At 47.8% G+C, this 22,016-nt stretch overlaps 1 protein-coding gene across 1 annotated transcript in view; it reads left to right on the plus strand.

The window, feature by feature from the left end:
• Positions 1-22,016, plus strand: part of raf1b (Raf-1 proto-oncogene, serine/threonine kinase b) — a 140,261-nt gene that overhangs the window by 75,365 nt on the left and 42,880 nt on the right. Inside the window, exons 8-10 of the mRNA XM_072472564.1 lie at positions 4,153-4,180; positions 8,526-8,653; positions 10,174-10,291. Of these exons, the coding sequence (XP_072328665.1) occupies positions 4,153-4,180; positions 8,526-8,653; positions 10,174-10,291 (274 nt within the window). The remainder of the gene's footprint in view (positions 1-4,152; positions 4,181-8,525; positions 8,654-10,173; positions 10,292-22,016) is intronic.

Raw genomic sequence — 22,016 nt, forward strand, 5'->3', positions numbered from 1 at the left:
TTCCTGGAAAAAAGTACAGCTAAATCAATGCCCTGCAGGGGGCTAGCAGGGACCCAGAGTAATTCACGCAGCTTTAGCTGTGGATATGGGCCCCCGCACTTCTGGTTTTGAGTCCGCGCATGCGCACGGCAGCGGCCTCCAGCGGCCACGCCGAGCTCCATGGTGGACTCGGACCGTGGAGGCAGACATAAAAATTAGACCCCCCCCCCCCCCCCCCCCCCCCCCCGGATCGGCCGCATGCCCGAGCATTTGACTGCGCGGATCTAACCCCCGGCCACCTATAAGCCGCCCCCCCCACGGTGTCCGATTTACCTCCCGCCCCCTCACCTGGGCGGCCGCGGACTGAGTCCGCAGGCGCCACGCCAGCATCCAGACCGGCAATAGGTGGTTAGTTCCACGCCGTCGGGAACTCAGCCGGTCGGGGGCGGAGGATCACTGGGCTGGCCTCTGTCAATGGGCCCCCAGCCGTGCGGAGTACTCGGCAATCACGCCAATTCTCGGGTCCCAGAGAATCGGCAGACCGGCGCCGGGCCCGATTTCGGCGTGAAATTGGGTGCTCTGCCCCTGTGCGGAACGCAATTTTGGCGCGGGTCTGCGGAGAATCCAGCTCCCTGTTTTCAGCTAAGGTGGTCAATTAATTCTCAATCTCCACCTCAAACCACAGGAACCAGTTGATATTACATCCATATTGCTATCTTTACCAAAGAACCCATGAGATGATATCTGCTCCGAAAGTCTGGCCCATGTGGCAGAAGCACTGAGGGAAATGAGGAATGTACTGTGGATGGAGGACTTCAATTTCCATCAACAGGCATGGCTCAGTATCACCACTGTTAACTGAGTTGGCTAAGAGCTGAAGGATCAATCAACCAAATTGACCTTGTATAAGATGGTGAGACAACCAACTTGAGTGAAAAACCTAGCCGATCTCGTCCTCGCCAGTCTACCTATCACAGATGCATCCACATTTGACAGCATTGGTCGGAATGAGCGCTACACAGTCATTGCAAAGACAAAGTTCCCTCTCGCACTGAGCCCCCCCCAGTCACTAAGGTCACCCACCATTGTGCTGTGTGGCACTACCATTGTGTAAATGGGATAGGTTTTGAATTAATCTACCAGATCCAAATTGGGCATTAATGAAATGCTGTGCATTGCCCTGGACATCAAGGCAGCATTTGAGCAAGTGTGGCACCAAGGAATCCATGTACAATTGAAGTCAGTGGGGATCGGGAGAAAGCTTAGTACAAATGGAGATTGTTGTAGTTATTGAAGCCCAAAAGACCTTAGCCCCAGGACGTTCCTGCACAAATTTCTCTGGGTAGTGTGTTGGGCCCAATCTCTATCAGCTGCTTTGTAAAAGGCCTTCCCTTTATCATGGGGCGGAAGCTTGTTGCGGTGTCGTGGGTTGCACTCATTGGCAAGAGAGCCGGCGAAAGACTCGTGCTGCTCCTTTTCAGGAAGACCCACTGAACCCCAAGCCAATCAGCAGTAGCGAGGCCACTGGGCAAATGTCCTCTGGAACCAAGGTCCAGGGGCAACACTCTTGCCAAGCAAGAATCACCAGTCGATCAGAGGCAACAGCTCATATGATCAGCAGTGCCACAGGGGAGGCAGTGGCTGCTGCAGTGTTATCACCTACAGGAGTCTGAGGATTGCGGAGAGAGCCAGGCCACAAGTAAGTAATGTGGGGGGATGGGTTTTCATGGGTAGAGGGATGTGGGGAGAGGGGTGTTTGAGGGTTCAGCATCAAGGGCAGGGGCTGGCTCTCAGTGCACCCTGCCCTTCCTGATGCCTAATCCCTTGATCAGCCACTGAGTGCCTTTGATTGAAAGATGCCAGCCCGCAGATAACGAGCTTGCTGCACAGTGTCAGCTGGTGTCCATGGCAACAGGCTCACCTGCAACTGGGTTAGTATCAGCAATGGTTGGATAGAAAGGTCGACCAGGGCCTTCCCATCCATGATTTAATACTGGCAGAGGCAGAAAGGTGGCAGTGCACAGGTCTGCCATCAACCTGCCTAATTATATACCCTACCTGCCTTCAAGCTAGCCAACAGAAGAATCTGTCCATAAGGTTCAAAGTGGACACGGTTACTGGTGATAGCACAGTGTTTGGTTCCATTAACCATCTCTGAGATTGAGCTGAAAATTGATATGCCATATTATGTGAATAGGTGTGAAGTTATCCATTTTGGTAGAAAAAAACAAAGAGTATTTCTTAAATGGTGAGAGGTTGGGGAAGTGTTGATGCACAAAGGAACCTTGGTGTCCTTGTTCTTCAGTCACTAAAAGCTACTATGCTGGTGCAGCAAGCAATTAGGAAGGCAAATGGTACGTTGGCCTCAATTGTAAGGGGATTTGAGTGCAGGTGTAAAGAAATCTTGCTGCAATTGTGTAGAGCCTTGTTGAGACCGCACCTGGAGTATTGTGTATAGTTTTAATCTCCTTACCTGAGGAAGGATCTACTTGCCAAAAAGGGAATGCAACAGACTAATCACTGGGATGGCAGGATTGTTTTCTGAGGAAAGATTGAGGAAACAGGGCCTGTATCCTTTAGAATTTTGAGAAATGAAAGCTGATCTCCTTGAAAATTACCAAATTCTTACTGGGTGTGACCAGGTCGATGTAGATAGGATGTTTTCCTTGTCTAGTGAGCCTAAAACCAGAGGACACAGTCTCAGAATAAGTGGGAGGCCATTCATGACTGAGGTGAGGAGGACTTTTTTCACTCGTATAGAGGGTGGTGAATCTTTGGAATTCTCTACCCCAGAAGGCTGTTTATGCTCAATCAGTGAACATGTTCAAAAAGAAATCGATAGATTTCTAAATACAAATGATAGCCAAGAATAAGGGGCGGGTTTCTCCCTTTTGGGGACTAACTCCCCACGCCCGCCGGAAAGCGGGCTAGAATCACTCCGGACTTTTTCCTAGAAAGTCTGAGGTGATTCTCCATTCTCTATGGGGCTAGCACAGCCCCAGCATGCGTCCCGTAGTTCTGGCTGCCGGTGGGGCCTGCTGCCCAGGCTGCGCATGCGCGCGGCTTCCGCAAGCGGGTCTGCGCATGTGCACGGCTTCCCACTTCGGTGCGGGCGAGGCTGGCATGACAGATGGAGAAGGTGGGCCGCACGGAGGAAGGTAGGTCTTCCTCCGATCGCGATGGCCCGCCAATCGGTGGTCCCCAATTCGCAGGCCTGCCCACCGCTGAGGCCCCCCCAGAGTCCGGTTTCCCCCCCCCACTCCCCCAGGACCAGCACCATGGCCGCGAGTCCGAGCTCTCGCCGGGTGGTATCAGATTAGAACCACACCGGCGGGACCGCGCCGCATGGCTGGCGGGCGATTCTCCGGTCCAGGGAGAATCGCGTCCCGGTTTCGGAGCGGCGTGGCAGGATTCTCGCGCCGCCCCGGCGATTCTCCGCCCCGGCATGGCCTGAGAGAATCCCGTCCAAGGTCTAATTGCCAACCCTTGACTTTCAATGATGTTACCATGGTTGTGTCCCTACCATCAACAACCTGAGAGCCAACCTGACTGGAAACATAGTGGAACAAGTCACATAAATACTATGGCTACAAGAGCAGTTTTGAGGCCGCAAATTTTGCACTGAGTAGCTCCCCTCCTGACTCCCCAAAGTCTTTCCACCACCTAAAAGGCACAAGTCGGAAGTGAGATGGAATACTCCCCAATCTGCTTTGTTGCATGCTTGATTGGCAGCCGAGTGACTATAACTATAAGACACTAGTTGACATGGGGGAGATTTACTTTGGCTGACATTTTTTAAAGAATCTTTACTGCTGCTGTCTGCTTCTTCCTTTTGACTTTCCCCATTTTAAGTCAAAATGTAGATTTACTAATTCAGCTTATTACGTTGCTTGATCCTTCCATTTTTATCCTCTGTGGCTTGAAAAATAATGTCTAATTCCTCTTCTTTTGAATGAAGACAGTACTGCCACCTTCCCCATCTTCATAAACCGTACCGGCCTCCCCGAACAGGCGCCGGAATGTGGCGACTCGGGGCTTTTCACAGTAACTTCATTGAAGCCCACTTGTGACAATAAGCAATTATAATATATAATAATAAGTAAATCAAGTTTCAATTCACTATATATTTGTGGTGATGATAGTCAGAAATAATATATTTATTTACTTTTACAGGATGTAATAAGAATCCACAGTCAAAGAGGTAATTTGATTATTTTATATTCTTTCTGTTAACACCTGGCCTGAGTTTTAGTAAAGTTGGAGGGGCAAGTGATCTTATGCCAACATGCAGCAATGATGCACCTTTTTTTCCAAAGCCTCATCTTCTGCCAGTGGTGATGAACCATGTGGTATGCCAGTTGCTGCACAATCATGGTGCTGACTGACTTGTTAGTAGGTGCATCATTCTCTTTATATATTATACCATTCAGTACATTTTACCTTAACCCAGTTTTTTTACAGTTGTAACTTTTTAAAATTTTAATGAGTTGGGTGTCTGACCTGCATCAATACCCGCCTGTGCTGGAGCCTCCAAACCAAGCTATTGTGAAATACATTTGGATAAAGTTTCTAGTTTTCTGTTATTAAGTACACACTGTTTCCCTGTAGTAATTTAGTTAAGTCCAGAGCATTTGGGTGCAGGTTGGGAATGGTCAAGGCATAGTGTGCATAGTGGTACTTCCCTATTTTAGCTGAATTCATTCCAGCCAGCCTGCTAGCACAGTTAGTGTCGCCCTACTGTTATGTAGCATTGATATTATTACGAAACCCTGGGCTAGTGTGCGGTTAATTCCAGCCCCACTTGACCCGTTGTCGCAACACAAGTGAAATTAAAGTTACTTAAATATCCAATGTCTTTGGTTTGATCCCGAAAGTACAACCACCAGGTTTGTAAATTTAAACATAAATAACTTATTATTATTTAACAGTCTTTGTACTAAATAGGCAACAATACAACTGGTTAACTATTAGACATAGAATTTACAGTGCAGAAGGAGGCCATTCGGCCCATCGAGTCTGCACCAGCTCTTGGAAAGAGCACCCTACCGAAGGTCCAAACCTCCACCCTATCCCCATAACCCAGTAATCCCACCTAATCCCCATAACCCAGTAACACCACCCTACGGGCAATTTTGGACACTATGGGCAATTTAGCATGGCCAATCCACCTAACCCGCACATCTTTGGACTGTGGGAGGAAACCGGAGAACCTGGAGGAAACCCACGCACACACGGGGAGGACGTGCAAACTCCGCACAGACAGTGACCCAAGCCGGAATCGAACCTGGGACCCTGGAGCTGTGAAGCAATTGTGCTAACCACCATGCTACCGTGCTGCCCCAATATTGTCTAATTCCCAACGTCCACCACGCCACCCCTTCCCCACTTCAGATGGATGCCTTCCAGTTAGCTTCTTTCTTCAGTTTAGGCCTTCAGTTGGATGTTGCCTTGCTTGTAATGGTCTTCACTGTAGACTTGCAGAGACACCAGGCAGCCAGCAGCCATGAGAGAAGAGGGAGAAAACACAGCTTCTTACTTTGAGGGTATCAAGTCTTCTGCTGGGTTCTCACCAAAAGCCCCACCTGGCAGGAACCGATCGCTGTCTGTTGGCAGGCACAGTAAGAAGTTTTACAACACTAGGTTAAAGTCCAACAGGTTTGTTTCGATGTCACTAGCTTTCGGAGCGCTGCTCCTTCCTCAGGTGAATGAAGAGGTATGTTCCAGAAACATATATATAGACAGATTCAAAGATGCCAGACAATGCTTGGAATGCGAGCATTAGCAGGTGATTAAATCTTTACAGATCCAGAGATGGGGTAACCCCAGGTTAAAGAGGTGTGAATTGTGTCAAGCCAGGACAGTTGGTAGGATTTCGCAGGCCAGATGGTGGGGGATGAATGTAATGCGACATGAATCCCAGGTCCCGGTTGAGGCTGCACTCATGTGTGCGGAACTTGGCTATAAGCTTCTGCTCGGCGATTCTGCGTTGTCGCGCGTCCTGAAGGCCGCCTTGGAGAATGCTTACCCGGAGATCAGAGGCTGAATGCCCTTGACTGCTGAAGTGTTCCCCGACTGGAAGGGAACATTCCTGCCTGGTGATTGTCGCACGATGTCCGTTCATTCGTTGTCGCAGCGTCTGCATGGTCTCGCCAATGTACCACGCTTCGGGACATCCTTTCCTGCTGCGTATGAGGTAGACAACGTTGGCTGAGTCGCATGAGTATGTACCGCGTACCTGGTGGGTGGTGTTCTCATGTGTAATGGTGGTATCCATGTCGATGATCTGGCACGTCTTGCAGAGGTTGCCATGGCAGGTTGTGTGGTGTCGTGGTCACTGTTCTGAAGACTGGGTAGTTTGCTGCAAACAATGGTTCGTTTGAGGTTGCGCGGTTGTTTGAAGGCAAGTAGTGGGGGTGTGGGGATGACCTTGGCAAGATGTTCATCTTCATCGATGACGTGTTGAAGGCTGTGAAGAAGATGTCGTAGTTTCTCGCTCCGGGAAAGTACTGGACGACGAAGGGTATTCTGTCGGTTGTGTCCCATGTTGGTCTTCTGAGGAGGTCGGTGCGGTTTTTTGCTGTGGCGCGTTGGAACTGTCGATCGATGAGTCGAGCGCCATATCCCGTTCGTACGAGGGCATCTTTCAACATCTGTAGATGTCTGTTGCGCTCCTCCTCGTCTGAGCAGATCCTGTGTATACGGAGAGCTTGTCCATAGGGGATGGCTTCTTTAATGTGTTTAGGGTGGAAGCTGAAGAAGTGGAGCATCGTGAGGTTATCCGTGGGTTTCCGGTAAAGCGAAGTGCTGAGTTGGCCGTCCTTGATGGAGACGAGTGTGTCCAAGAATGCAACTGATTTTGGAGAGTAGTCCATGGTGAGTCTGATGGTTGGATGGAACTTATTGATGTCATCGTGTAGTCGTTTCAGTGATTCTTCGCCGTGGGTCCAAAGGAAAAAAATGTCAGCGATGTATCTGGTGTATAACGTCGGTTGAAGGTCCTGTGCAGTAAGTAGGTCTTGTTCAAACATGTGCATGAAGATGTTGGCGTATTGGGGTGCGAATTTGGTCCGCATGGCTATTCCGTGTGTCTGGATGAAGAACTTGTTGTCGAAGGTGAAGACGTTGTGATCCAGAATGAAGCGGATGAGTTGCAGAATTGCGTCTGGAGATTGGCAGTTGTCGGTGTTGAGTACTGAGGCTGTTGCAGCAATGCCGTCGTCATGGGGGATGCTGGTGTAGAGTGCCGAGACGTCCATTGTGACGAGGAATGTTCCTAGTTCAACTGGTCCATGGGTGCTGAGTTTCTGTCGGAAGTCCGTCGTGTCGCGACAGATGCTGGGCGTACCTTGTACGATGGGTTTCAAGATGCCCTCGATGTAGCCAGAGAGGTTCTCACACAGGGTCCCACATGTTGGCAGGCAGAATACTATCTCTGGCCAACCAACCGAACTGAATCCCTCCAATCTGCTGGCTGCCAGAAAGTCTGGGATTTCCTTTCCCAAATACAAAACTTGAGGACATGGTGTTCTATTAAAACTTTGAATGCCGTACTTCCCCCACTCGACTTAAAGGTACATCTCAATTAACAAACTCCAGACCCCAAAAAATAATAAGGATAAAAGAAATGGGAACAAAGGGAAATCAAAAGCAAGGACTCTAACAATATACAGTACAAAGTTATTTCAATCCATGTTAGACGCAACTCAGCCCCTATCTGATGGTTCCTGCCTTTTGACCTTTCAATTGTGGGCCAGAAAATCTGTAAAACTTCATCAGTGCCCTAGAATACTGTGGGGATTCCTGATTCAGGTATTGGATTGCTAATTTGCCACAGAGGGTTGTCTTTGTTCCAATTTCCCATAGTCAACTTGAAGTCAACTGGACCCCAAAGAGACTTTACCAGACACTCCTCTCCAACTATTTTAATGAAACCAAATAAACTAAATTAAATAAACTGAGGGACAAATTAAAAGGAGCAACTCCTTAAAGGGACACTGCCTTAAACAAAAATAAATCATACATGAAACTTAAAATATCAAAACCAAAATATGATTAAAAGGGTCAATAAAACACCCGCGATCCCATGGGGCCCACTGGGCATGCGGGGCCTCAATGGTGCCCATGGACACCGCATGCTCCCTCTCCAGGGACACCCAGCCGCGAATGTGGCTGCAGTTAGAGGATCAAACAGTCAGGTCGCCCGTTACCTGGACCTGTTTATAGCAATTTTGGCCAGGCCCAGGAGTAGATTCACTAGGAGGTCCTCCTCCCTCTCCACCCCTCTCCGCACAGATTTTGACACTCGCCTCCAATGACTAGGCAATAATTGGTTATTGAACAACTGATTAGTGTGGGTTTGAGCGCTGATTTGTGTGCACATTGACCCCGGCATATAATTTTCAAGTTATAATGATTGCACCAGATTTAGAGTATTTTGAACTTGCAGAAACACAAATCCAAAATAGATTTTGGGTCAGTTTGAATAGTTTTCTGAAGTCTTGAAGCCCAACATTAATAGTAAACTGAGGTCATGTGTTTTTCTCCAGTTCCTGCATCAGCACTATCGAATAGCCCACCCAGCTTAAGTCCAACACGTGATTCTAAGCAAAAGTCTCCAGTTCAAGCTCACAAAGATAGAAGGCCATCAGCGACGTCAGAAGGAATAAAGAAGATTGTAAGTTGAAGTAAATTGGTGCAACCTAATTAAGAATGTATGCCGAGCTATTCTGCTTAAGACTGGATTCGGATGCATTTGCATGTTTGTAGCATGTTGTGCATAGATGAAAATACTTCAGTGGGTGACTACGTTCCCAGGAATAGAAGTATCAAAAAGCTGTGATCTTTAAAATGATATTTTACAAGACCGTTCCCTGATAAATGACCCGTTCCCAATTTGTAATACATCCTGGATTCAGGCTGACAGGTGAGAAAACGAACATTCTGTGAATAGATCATTTTATTTGCATTCATAATGTATAAAAAATCAATTGTATGGATAATATTTCTTGAATCGTGTCTTGCTTGTCTTTAATGACTGATCTGGGAGGAAGACAATTTAGAATTTTTATTTTAAATTGTACTACTGACAGGAAATTGCTTCTCTTCCTATTAAAAACAATTGGGCCTTTATATTAATTTAGCAAAATGGAATTGGAATGTACTATGACATGTCCTCCTTACCTCCAGCGGAAAGAGGAAGTGAACTGAAGTTGAGGCAAATCTCCCTCACCTAACTGGAAATCGGTTTTAATATCTGGGACATGGATGTTAGACACATTCCCTCACGGACGCACAAAGAAAGTTCAGAGGACTTTACACACTTGTTCATTCAGCAGCCTCAGAGCAGCACAGGCAAAAGCTCGGGAGGATATTGTCTGTTTGTTATCGCAACCAGTGAGCAGGAGCTGGGGTGAGCGGGATGAAGGAGCTTCTCAGAGATGAGAAATAGGACAGAATTTTATGGTCCTGTTGTGGCGGGAACGAGGACAGAAAAAGCGGGGAGTCGTTCGATCCCGCCAACAGGACAGGCTGTAAAATTGCACCAATTATAGCTTTTTAAAAAAATAACATGGATGATGAAGTAAATAAAGTACTTGATTTCTTTTTTTCTGTCAATTTTTACTTGCTTCTCCCGCTGAAGATGTGAGCTCTTCTTAAGAGTATGGTCCCATAGTCATCCCCTATGAGTAACATGACTATTATTCGTGAGCTTTGGCAGGGCATGTTGCCAGGTGATTTCATCATGATGGACATGGCAGATGAACCCAGCCCAACACACGCACTCTTATTCAGACTCTGCCGGCAGTAACCTTTGGGTGTTAACCTGAAGTGAGAATCTTAGCAGGCTCTCCTTTCCTTCGCCCAGGAATGCTGAATCCACTTGTGCTCAACTCTGCTGCACCAGCCGAGAGCACAAACTCAGCAGATTGGACATAGAGTTGCGTGGGCTGCCCTTGACAAACCTGTTGTCCGTAACTTAGCTTGCAGAATTGCATTTGAACAGCTTGTTAAGTAAGAATTGAGCCCTAACTGCATTCAAGAGAGTTAATGGAGTAAGATTTTTGATAAATTAGTAATTTAAATCAGGAACATTGTAGAAGTTAGCATGATTAATATTTCTAAAATCAGTGCTTAAACACGTTGATATTGTCTCAGATATTTTCCTGTTGGTTTCAACGCTACTCTCTGTTACAGCGCCCACGTGTTCAAAGGGACTCCAGTTACTACTGGGAAATAAAAGGGGAGGAAGTAGTATTATTGAAACGAATAGGTTCTGGATCCTTTGGAACAGTGTTTAAAGGAAAGTGGCACGGTAAGAAACTGATTGTTTTCAATATCTATCATCTAAATGAGGTTTTTCTTTAAGCAGCCTGCAATTTAGACAGTAGGAAAACTTGAACTGCCAGGACAGACCTGCCAAACGATCAAGCATTGGAACTCTGAATTTTTATATGTTAATTACAAAAAGGAATTCAGCTAATCTATGATCTTTCCGATGAGTTATCTAGTTGGAAGATCTTTCATGAATAATCAGGGCTTCTGTGGGTTTTTTCTTCCACCGACTTTTATGCGTTGACCAACGTGAAGGATGTTCATGTTGGGGAGTAAAAATGTTCCCACTACAACCATCTATTGCCAAAGAGAAAATGCTAGAAAATCTCAGCACGCCTGGCAGCATCTGTAGGAAGAGAAAAGAGCTACCTCTCCGAGTCCAGATGACCCTTTGTCAAAGCTAAAAGCCATTGAAAGTGGGAAATATTTATACTGTGAGGTGAGAGAAAGATGAGTCATAGCCACAGAAACCAAGGGAAGAGAGTGCTAATAGCCACAGAAACCAATGGAACAGAGTGCTAATTGCAGTCCCCAGGGAGAACAATTCATTCACAGGATGTGAGTTGTCACTGGCTGGGCCAGCACTTCCCATCCTTAATTTGCCCTTGTGAATGTGATGATAAGCCTCCTTCTTGAACCACTGCAGTGCATATGGTGTACGTACCCCTACACTGCTGTTAGGAAGGAAGTTCTGGATTTTCACCCAGCAACAGTGATGGAACAACAACATAAGTTCCAAGTCAAGATGGTTTGTTTTTTTGATGGGAACTTGCAGCTGGTGGTGTCCTCATGCACCTTGTCCTTGTCCTCCAGTTTTTCTAGGGCTTCTTGATGCTATACTTCGTCAAATGCTGCCATGATGTCAAGGGCAGTCACTCTCACCTCCCCTCTTGAGCTCAGATTTTTAGGCCACATTTGGATCAAGGCTATAATGTGGTCAGGAGCTGAATGGCCCTGACAGACGCCAAACTGAGCATCAGTGGGCAGGTTATTGCTGAGTTACTGCTGCTTGATAACATTGTCGATGACCCCTTCCATCCCTTTTTACTGATTTTTTTTCCAATTAAGGTGCAATTTCGCATAGCCAATCAACCTATCCTATACATCTTTGGGTTGTGCAAAATCCACTTGGACAATCACCCAGGGTCAGGATTGAACCCAGGTCCTCAGTGCCATGACCATCGCTTTACTGATGATTGAGAGTAGACTAATGGGTGGTAATTGCCCGGATTAGATTTGTCCTTTTTGTGATCAGAATATACCTGTGCAATTTCCCACACTGCCGGTTAGATGCCAGTGTTGCCATTCTACTGGAGCAGCTTGACTAGGGGTTTGGCTAGTTCTTGAGCACAAGTCTTCAGTACTATTGCCGGAATGTTGTCATGCCCAAAACCTTTGCAGTATCCAGTGCCTTCAGCCGTTTCTTTATATTAGTGGCCGGTTTAGCACAGTGGGCTAAACAGCTGGCTTGTAATGCAGAACAAGGCAGCAGCGCAGGTTCAAATCCCGTACCGGCCTCCCGAACAGCGCCGGAATGTGGCGACTAGGGGCTTTTCACAGTAACTTCATTGAAGCCTACTTGTGACAATAAGTGATTATTGTTATTATTATTACATGGGGTGAATTTAATTGGCTGAAGACTAGAATCTGTGATCCTGGAGACTTCCGGTTAGATCATCCATTTGGTACTTCCAGTTGAATATTGTTGCAAATGCTTCAGTATTCTCGTTTGCACTGATTTGGTGGAGCCTCCCCCTTTTTGTGGGTTGTTCGATTGTCTATCACCATTCAGGACTGGATGTGGCAGGACTACCGATCTCAGATCTGACCCGGTAGTCGTGGGACTGTGCAAGTAGTCCTGTGTTGTAACTTCACCAGGTTGACACCTCATTTTAGGTATGCCTGGTGCTGCTCCAAGCATGCATGTCCTCCAGCACTGTTTGTTGAACCAGGATTGATCCCTTGCTTGATGGAGCAGAGCGATTCTGAAACAGTGGCATCTGAACAGAGTGGCTTAATTGGGAATTTGGTGACAGTGGGAAGTTCTGATGATTAGAGTTAAGTTAGAGCTCCAGGAGCTGACCTGTGAGGGAAAGGTGGGAGGAGCAGAGCACTCCCAACACTTGGCGGCGCTAGAAGAGTTGTTGACATCAATTTCTAAAGACTTCTGCTTTTTAAAAAAAAAACCATTTCTACTGGTTATAAGTTTAAGGTAAGAATCTTTTAGCTAAAGTTATGGCAGGGGAGCTCAGTCCTGTGTGTTGCTCCACCTGGAGCATGTGTGAATTTGTAGACGCTCCTTGCAGTCTGGATGACCACGTGTGCGCGAAGTGTCGCTGGTTTGACCAACCGAGCTCCACGTTTCAGAGCTTAAGCATCGGCTGCAGGCACTGAGGTGCATCCGCGAGGTTCAAAGTTATGTGGATAGCACATTTTTAGATGTGGTCACCCCACAGTTTAAGGAAGTGCAGTCAGAGAAGGAATAGGTGACACCGGTCAGAAGAAGGGAAGCATGTAGGTCATTAAAAAAGCCTCGAGTGCATCGCACTCGAAAGAACCGTTTTCCTGTGTTGGAAAACAGTGGGAGTGACAGTGTCTCTGGGGAGAGCAGCCAGAGCCAGGTTCACAGCAATGTGGGTGGTTCAGCTGCAAAGGTGGGAGGAGAAAGAGTGAAAGAGCAATAGTGGTAGGATTCAATAGTGAGGGTGCAGACAAGTGACTCTGCGGCTGCAGGCGTGGCTCCAGGATGGTGTGCTGCCTCCTTCGTGCCAGGGTCAGGGATGTCACTGAACAGCTGTAGAGTATTCTTAAGGGGGAGGGTGAACTGACAGAGGTCATGGTTCACATTGGTACCAACAACCTAAAAAGAAGGATTAGGTCCTGCAGCAAGACTTTAGGGAGCTAGGTACCAGATTGAAAAGCAGGACCTCAAAGGTTGTAATCTCTGGATTACCCCCAGTGCCATGTGCCAGTGAGTATAGGAATAGGTGGATAGAGCAGATCAATGCAATGGAGTAGGAGGGGGGGCTTTAAATTCCTAGATCACTTGGTCGATTTCTGGGGAAGGTGGGACGAACGGGACTAACATCCTTGTACGGAGTTTGGCTAGTCCTGTTGCGGGCGTGAGGTTTAAAATAATTTGGCAGGGGGATGGGATTTGTGGTGGAGGAAGAGTAGGGAGCGATGCACAGCCAAATATAGCAGAAAAACCAAGTCAGTCTGGAAGGCAGAGTGATTTTAGACCAAATTAAGGGAGTAAGTAGTATGGCAAGGCTGGATGGCAATTATTTTAATGCAAAGAGTTTTGCGAGTAAGGCAGATGAGTTGAGGGTGTTGATTAACACGTAGGAATATGATATTATTGCTATCATGGAGACATGATTGAGGGAGGGGTAGGACTGGCAAGCATTTCAATATTCCTGGGTATAGAATCTTCAGGCGAGACAGAGGGGGATGTAGAAGAGGAGGTGGTGTTGCAATATTTATAAGGAATCAATTAGACGGAGAGGGGGGGTGGAGAGGGGGTGGGGGGGCGACTGCTGACGACTAGGGGACTTTTAGGAAGTTGGAGATGGAGACCAGATAGCAGAGGCTGCCTAGGGGTGGGCCAGGGAGGTGCGAGACATGGGCTAAGGGCTGGCCTAGGAAAGGCTGATCGACAGGGGAGGGGTGAACGAGCCACCCCCGACCAGACTGGTTACGTGGAATGTTCGTGGGCTGAATGGGCCGGTCAAAAGGGCCCGTGTGTTCGCACACTTGAGACGTGGCCATGCTACAGGAGACACTCCTGAAGCTGGGAGACCAAGTTAGACTGAAGAAGGGATGGGTCGGACAGGTATCCCATTGGGGACTGGACTTTAAAACAAGGGGGGTGGCCATCCTGATTAACAAAAGGGTGCCATTTGAGGTAGGGACGATAGAGGCAGACCCGAGAGGCAGATTTAATATGGTTAGCGGGAAACTGGAGGGAATGGCAGTGGTGTTGGTAAATATATATGCCCCAAAATGGGATGATGTCGCGTTTATCAGGAAGGTGCTGGGAAAGACCCCGGACCTTGACTCGCACCGGTTGGTTATGGGGGGTGACTTCAACACAGTCCTAGATTCGAGAATGGCCCGGTTCTAGGCCAGGGAAGGTACCAGCAATGGCGAAAGATCTGCGGGGGTTCATGGAGCCCATGGGAGGGGTTGATCCGTGGAGATTCGCGAGGCCACGGAGCAAAGAATATTCATTCTGCTCTCATGTGCACAAGGCATACTCCAGGATAGATTTCTTTGTACTGGATAAAATACTGTTCGCGGGGGTGGAGGACACTGAATACTCAGCAATTGTGGTGTCAGATCACGCGCCACATTGGATAGACCTGCGGGTAAGCACAGGAAAATCCCAGCGCCCGCAGGGGAGATTAGATGCAGGGCTATTAGCGGACAACGAGATCTGTGAGTGAGGCCATTTGGGGGTATATAAAGAACAACATGGGAGAGACTGCGACTGGGGTGGTGTGGGAGGCATTGAAGGCGGTTATTAGAGGGGAACGTATTTCGATTCTGGCCCACAGGGAGAGGACTGAACGGGCAGAGCTGGACAGGTTGGTAGGAGAAATCTTACAGGTGGACAGGAGATATGCGGAATCTCCGGATGAGGAGCTCTTAAAGGAGCGTCAGAGACTCCAAATTGAATTTGGGCTCCTTTCCACAGGTAAGGCGGAGGGAAAGCTGAGGAGGGTAAAAGGGCCAATATATGAATTATGGGGAGAAAGCTAGCAGGATGCTGGCACATCAGCTGAGGAAGCAGGAGGCGGCAAGAGAAATAGGGAAATAAAGGATATGAGGGGGAAGGTAGTGATGGACCCGGGGGCGGTTAACGATGTGTTCCATGAATTCTGTAGTCGACTATATGAGTCGGAACCCCTGGTCGGGGAGGAGGGTATGAATCAATTCCTGGAGAGGCTAGAGTTCCTGAAGGTAGTTGAGGAGCTGGTGGAAGTCCTGGTGGGCCCAATTGGGCTTGGGGAGGTGATAGACGGATTGGGGGCAATGCAACTGGGTAAGGCCATGGGACCTGATGGATTCCCAGTGGAATTTTATAAAACATTTTCCGGGCTACTGGGGCTGCTTCTGGTTAAGGCTTTTAACGAGTCCAAGGAGTTGGGAGTGCTTCCCCCAACGCTATCACAGGCATCAATCTCTCTCATCCTGAAGCGAGACTAGGACCCGGAGAGCTGTGGATCGTTCAGGCCAATTTCCCTTTTGAATGTAGATGCTAAATTGCTGGCAAAGATCTTGGCCACCCGAATAAAGGATTGTGTTCCGGAGGTCGTCGGGGAGGATCAGACACGATTTGTGAAGGCCAGGCACCTGACGTCCAATATTAGGCGGCTTCTTAATGTTATAATGATACCAGTGGAGGGGCGCGATGCTGAGGAGGCAGTAGCCATGGACGCAGAGAAGGCTTTCGACCTGGTGGAGTGGAAGTACCTATGGGATATTTTAGGCAGGTTTGGGTTCGGGCAGGGATTTGTGGATTAAGTCCGGCTTTTATGTTAGGCTCCGGTGGCAAATGTGAGAAACAACCGAATCCGGTTAGAATACTTTAGTCTCTGTAGGGGGACAAGGCAGGGATGCCCGCTCTCCCCATTACTGTTTGCCCTGGCCATAGAACCCTTAGCAATGACCCTTAGCTCATCGACTGTCTGGCGAGGGATAGTGAGGGGGGTGGAGCACCGGGTCTCTCTATGTGGACGACTTGCTGCTCTATGTCACGAACTCGGTCGGGTGGATGGCCGAAATCATAGGGATACTAGGAGAATTTGGACGATTTTCAGGCTACAAGTTAAATATGGGAAAGAGCGAGATGTTCGTGATCCAGGCAAGGGGGCAGGAAAGGAGACTGAAGGAGTTACCTTTTAAAGTGGCTGAGAGCAGTTTTAGATGTCTGGGAATTCAAGTGGCTATGGATTGGGGGCAGCTTCATAAGTTAAATTTGGGCAAAGCGGTCGGTCAAATGAAAAGGGACTTCCGCAGATGGGACATGCTCCCACTGATGCTGGCGGGGAGGGTCCAGACGGTGAAGATGACGGTCCTTCCGAGACTGCTCTTCCTTGTCCCAGAGGCTTTTTTCAGGAAAATGAACGCGGCAATATTGGGTTTTGTGTGGGCTGGTAAAACCCCGAGGTTGAAGAAGGCACTCCTAGAACGGGCTCGCGGAGAGGGGGGCTTGGCCCTCCCGAGCTTTATTAACTATTACAGGGCGGTCAACATATCGATGGTCAGGAAATGGGTAGTGGGGGAGGGGTTGGTTTGAGAGCGAGTGGAGGCAGCATCCTGCAAGGGTACGAGGTTGGAGGCTTTACTAACGGCGCCTCTGCCGTACTCTACAAGCCCTGTGGTGGTGGCAGCCCTAAGGGTGTGGGGACAATGGAGTCAACACATGAAATTGGAAGGGGCGTCAGTGTGGTCACCAATTTGTGACAACCACCGGTTTGCCCCGGGGGGGCTTGATGGGGGCTTTAAGAGATGGCAGCAGGCAGGGATTCAGAGATTTGGGGACCTATTCATCCAGGAGGGCTTCCCGACCTTGGAGGCACTAGAGGAGGAGTTTGAGTTGCCAGGTGGAACAGGTTTCAGTACCTTCAGGTGCGGGACTTTGTACGGAGGCAGGTTCCAAGCTTTCCTCGCCTCCCCCTGAGGGCACAACAGGACAAGGTGATGTCAAAAACAGGGGTTGGAGAGGGGAGGGTTTTGGAGATATATAAGGAGCTGATAGAGTGGGAAGGGACCCCTATCAGAGAGGTGAAGAGGAAGTGGGAAGAGGAGCTGGAAATTGAACTGTGGGAAAAAGCCTTGAAGAGAGTCGATTTATCCTCGTTGTGTGCCAGACTTAGCTTGATCCAGTTCAAGGAGGTCCACAGGGCCCACATGACGGCAGCCCGGATGAGCAGGTTCTTTGAGGAGGTGGAGGATAGATGTGGGCGGTGTGTGGGTAGCCCAGCCAACCATGTACCTATGTTTTGGGCATGTCGGAAATTGAGGGGATTCTGGCAGGGATTCGCGGATGTTATATCAGAAGTCCTGGAAGGGAGGGTAACTCCGAGTCCAGAACTGGCAATATTTGGGGTATTGGAAGATCCGGGGGCCAAGGGGGTGAGGGAGGCCGATGTCCTGGCCTCCTCCTCCCTGGTGGCCCGAAGACGGATTTTGCTGGGATAGAGGAACTCAGAGCCCCCAAAGTCAGGAGTGTGGATCAGCGATATGGCAGGATTTCTCAGTCTGGAAAAAAATCAAGTTCGCCTTGAGAGGATCAACTCAGGGGTTTGCCTGGAGATGGCAGCCGTTCATCGATTTCTTCAAGGAAAACTGAACGTCAGCAGTAAGGGGGGGGGAAGGGGGAAGGGGGAAACACGATAATGTTAGATAAGGACAGAGAACTTAGTATACGGGTAATTAAGGAATAGGGCAGGGGTAGTGGGAGACGTTGTTTTTTGTTCGTTTAGGTGTTTTGCGTGTGTCGGCCCACGCGATTGTTTAAGAAATGTTAATGTGTTAAACTGTGAAAATTACAAATGCTTCAATATAATATTTTCTTTAAAAAAAAGATTAAGTAGTCAATTACGAGAGTAAGGAGTGATGATATCTTGGAAGGCTCCTCAAATTCGGTCATATGGAACTTAGAAACAAAAAGGGGGCGCAATCACATTGCTGGGAGTTACTATAGGCCCCCAACAGTCAGGGAGAGATAGAAGGGCAGATATGTGGGCAAATCTCTGAGAAATAAAAAATAGGGCAATAATAAAAGGGGATTTCAAATTCTCCAATGTTAACAGGAATAGTGAAAGTATGAAAGGCTTAAAAGGGGTGAATTTTTAAAAATTGCATCCAGGAGAGCTTTTTAGGCCAGGGCGTAGAAAGTCCTGCAAGAGAGGGGAGGGTGCTGGACCTAGTTTTAGAGAATGAAGCCGGGCAAGTGGTAGAAGTTTCAGTGGGGGACCATTTTGGTGACAGTGACCATAACTCACTAGGATTTAAGGTAGTTCTGGAAAGGGATAAAGATGGACCGCAGTAAAGGTTCTGAATTAGGGGAAGGTCAATTTTAATAGGATAAGCCAGAACCTGGCAAGTCGACTGGGAACAGCTACTTGTCGGAAAATCTACAATAGAGCAGTGGGCCACATTCAAAAATGAAATGGAGGGAATACAGGGCCAACATATTCCTGTGAAGGTGAAGGGTTGGAGCAACAAGTCCAGGGAACCCTGGATGATATCAAGGGTTATCCAGGATTGGAGAAGTAAATAAAGGGAGGCTTATGGCAGATACCGAGGGATCAAAACAGCAGAAGGCCTCGAGCAGTATAAAAAGTACAAGGGGTTACTGAAAAAAGAAAAGAGCGAAGATGCACAGGTGCAGCGGGTAATCGGGATGGCAAATGCAACATTGGTCCTTATTTCAAGGGGGTTGGAATAGAAAAATAGGGAAGTCTTGCTGCAACTGTACAAGGTACTGGTGAGACCACATCTGGAGCACTGTGAGCAGTTTTCTTCTCCTTAATTAAGGAAATAAATTATTTCATGGTGGCGGTTCAGAGGAGGTTCACTAGGCTGATCCCCAGCTTGGAGGGATTGTCTTCTCAGTAAAGGTTAAACAGGTTGAGACTCTACTCATTGGAATTCAGAAGAATGAGAGGTGGTTTCATTGAAACATATAGGAGTCTTAAGGGGCTTGACAGGGTGAATGCTAAGGGGATGTTTCTTCTCATGGGAGAGTCTAGGACCAGAGGGCATAGTCTCAGAATAAAGGGGTGCCAATTTAAGACTGAGATGAGGAGGAATTTCTTCTCTCAGAGGGTTGAGAGTCTTTGGAACTCCTTGCCACAGAGAGCTGTGGGTCAGAATCCTTGTGTATTTTTTAAGGCTGAGATAGATCGATTCTTGCTCAGTAAGGGAATCAAAAATTATGGTAAAAGGGCAGGAAAGTGGACGTAAGGAATGATGGGAGGAATGTCGGATCAACCATGATCCCATTGAATGGCACAGCAGGCGTGAGGGGTCAAACGGCCTACTCCTGTTCCTATTTCTTATGGTCTGATAGAACAGGTAGATAGGTTGGTTAAGAAAGCATATGGGATACTTGCTTTTATTAGCCGAGGCATAGAATATAAGAGCAGAGAAGTTATGAGGGAGCTATAACAATTGCTGGTTAGGCCACGGCTGGAGAGTGTGTGCAGTTCTAGTCGCCACACCATAGGAAGAAAGTAATTGCACTAGAAAGGGTGCAGAGGAAATTCACCAGGATGTTGCCTGGGCTGGAGTATTTCAGCTGTCAAGAGGGACTGGATAGGCTGGGGCTGTTTTCCTTGGAGCAGAGAAAGCGGAGGGGGGGCGGGGGGACGGGACCTGATTGAGGTGTATAAAAATGTGAGGGGCATGGATAGGATGGAACTTTTCCTCTTAGCGGATGGACCAATAACTAGGGGCCAAAGATTTGTACAGGACATTTAGCCGGAATGTGAGGGAAAACATTTCACCCAGAGCGTGGTTGGAATCTGGAACTCACTGCCTGAAAGGCCGGTAGAGAGGGAACCCTCAACATTTAAGAAGTAGTTAGGTGAGCATTTTAAATGCCATAGAATACAAGGCTACGGGACAAGTGCTGGAAAATGGGATCAGAGTAAATAGGTGCTTGATAGCCGGCGAGATCACATTGGACAAAGGGCCTCTTTCCGTGCTGTAAAAACTCTGGGCTGGATTCTCTGCCGGTGGGATGCTCCATTTTTACGGCAGCCCCGGGGGTTTTCCGATGGCATGGGGCTGCCCCACAATGGGAAACCCCATTGACCAGCCGGCAAACGGAGCATCCCGCCGGCGGGGTGAAACAGAAATCTGGCGCGGCGGGATGGAAAATCCAGTTAGAATAGGGGATATGCTGGGCCATGTAGTTATAGACTGTGATTAAATACATTTCCTGCTGGTGGCCTATACTGCCTCATGGATGCCCAGTTTTGAGTTGCTAGACCCGTTCAAAATCTATCCTATTTAGCACTGAGAGTGCTGCACGACAAGATGGAGGATGTCCTCAGTGTGAAGTGCAATGGTCACTCCTACCAGTACTGTCATGGACAGCTGCATCTGTGACAGGTAGATTGGTGAGGACAAGGTCAAGTAGGTTCATCTCTCTTGTTGATTCCCTTACCACCTGCTGTAGATCCAGTCTCACAGTTATGTCCATTGGGACTTTGCCAGATCAATCAGTAGTGGGGCGACCAAACTACTCTAGGTGATGGACATTGAAGTTTCCCACCCAGTGCTCTGATTCAGCAGCTGACCAGAGTGGGGTGCGCTTGTTGCCATTAGCTTACATCACTGCCTCCCTGTAGGCAACGCTGTTATCCCTTCCTGGTCAGGCCTACATGTGACTCCAGACCCACAGCAGTGCGGTTGTCCTCTGAAATGGCCTAGCAAATCATTCAGTACAAGGGCAATTAGGGATAGGCATTGAATACTGGCCTTGCTAGCAACGCCCACATCCCATAAAAGGAATAATAAAATAAATTGGATGGCCTCAGTTGGGTTACAGTTGCTCACATGTACTGTGAGATGTTAACTCGTGCACTTTAATCTCCACTTTGCCCTTTATCATTTTCTGCTAATTCCTAGATTAACTGAAAAACGTAATTAAATCGACTGTTTTGTGCAGATGTTTATCTAGCTGTTATAAAGCTGGTATTTAGAGTTGGACTCAATTGCCCTCTTTTTAAAAAAAAAAGTTTTCATTAATAAACAAGCCTCCAAATTGACTGTTCATACACTGACTTGCTTGTGGTTTAATGGAGAGAATATGATTTGGAATTGCAGCACTGACCACAGCGGGTGGGTGTTGAAGATTGTGGGTGAATTGGCCTGATTCCCCGCTGGTTATTTATACTGTTGGTAATAATGAATGGTTTGTTTAGTCTGATTAGCTGAGGAAGTTTGCAGAAGTGTCGTAATGGAAATGTAGCAAGTTTGGGTTGCACACTTCTTTACTTCGATGTGAAAATGAAACGTTGGGAGCTGGGCACTAAACTGGACTGAAAAACTAACATGATTGCAGCTTTACAGTTTCATTTGTGGCTTTGAACTGGAACTGCTTATAAGCTTCCATAGAGGTTTACACTAAAGGAAACCACTGGCCCATTTTGTTTGCACTGCTTCTTTGCTGAAGGGATCCAAACGTAATTGCAGCTCACTCTCTGTAGCCTTACATTCGCCTTTACTTTAAATATTGATTCTCTTCGAGATGCATTGATCTCCGTTTCAGCTACTCCCTGTAGCATGATGCAATAACTTTTTTTTGTGTTTGTTTTAAATTTAGAGTACCCAATTAGTTTTTTCTAATTAAGGGGGAATTCAATGTGGCCAATCCACCTACCCTGTACATTATCATTGAATTGACAGTGCAGAAGGAGGCCATTTGGCCCATCGAGTCTGCACCAGCTCTTGGAAAGAGCACCCTACCCAAGCCCACACCCCCACCCTATCCCCATAACCCAGTAACCCCACCCAACACTAAGGACAATTTTGGATACTAAGGGCAATTTATCATGGCCAATCCATCTAACCTGCACCTCTTTGGACTGTGGGAGGAAACCGGAGCACCCGGAGGAAACCCACGCAGACACGGGGAGGACGTGCAGACTCCGCACAGACAGTGACCCAGCGGGGAATCGAAC

Source organism: Scyliorhinus torazame, chromosome 13 (genome assembly GCF_047496885.1).
Source record: "Scyliorhinus torazame isolate Kashiwa2021f chromosome 13, sScyTor2.1, whole genome shotgun sequence".
In the NCBI taxonomy this organism is placed as follows: Eukaryota; Metazoa; Chordata; class Chondrichthyes; order Carcharhiniformes; family Scyliorhinidae; genus Scyliorhinus; species Scyliorhinus torazame.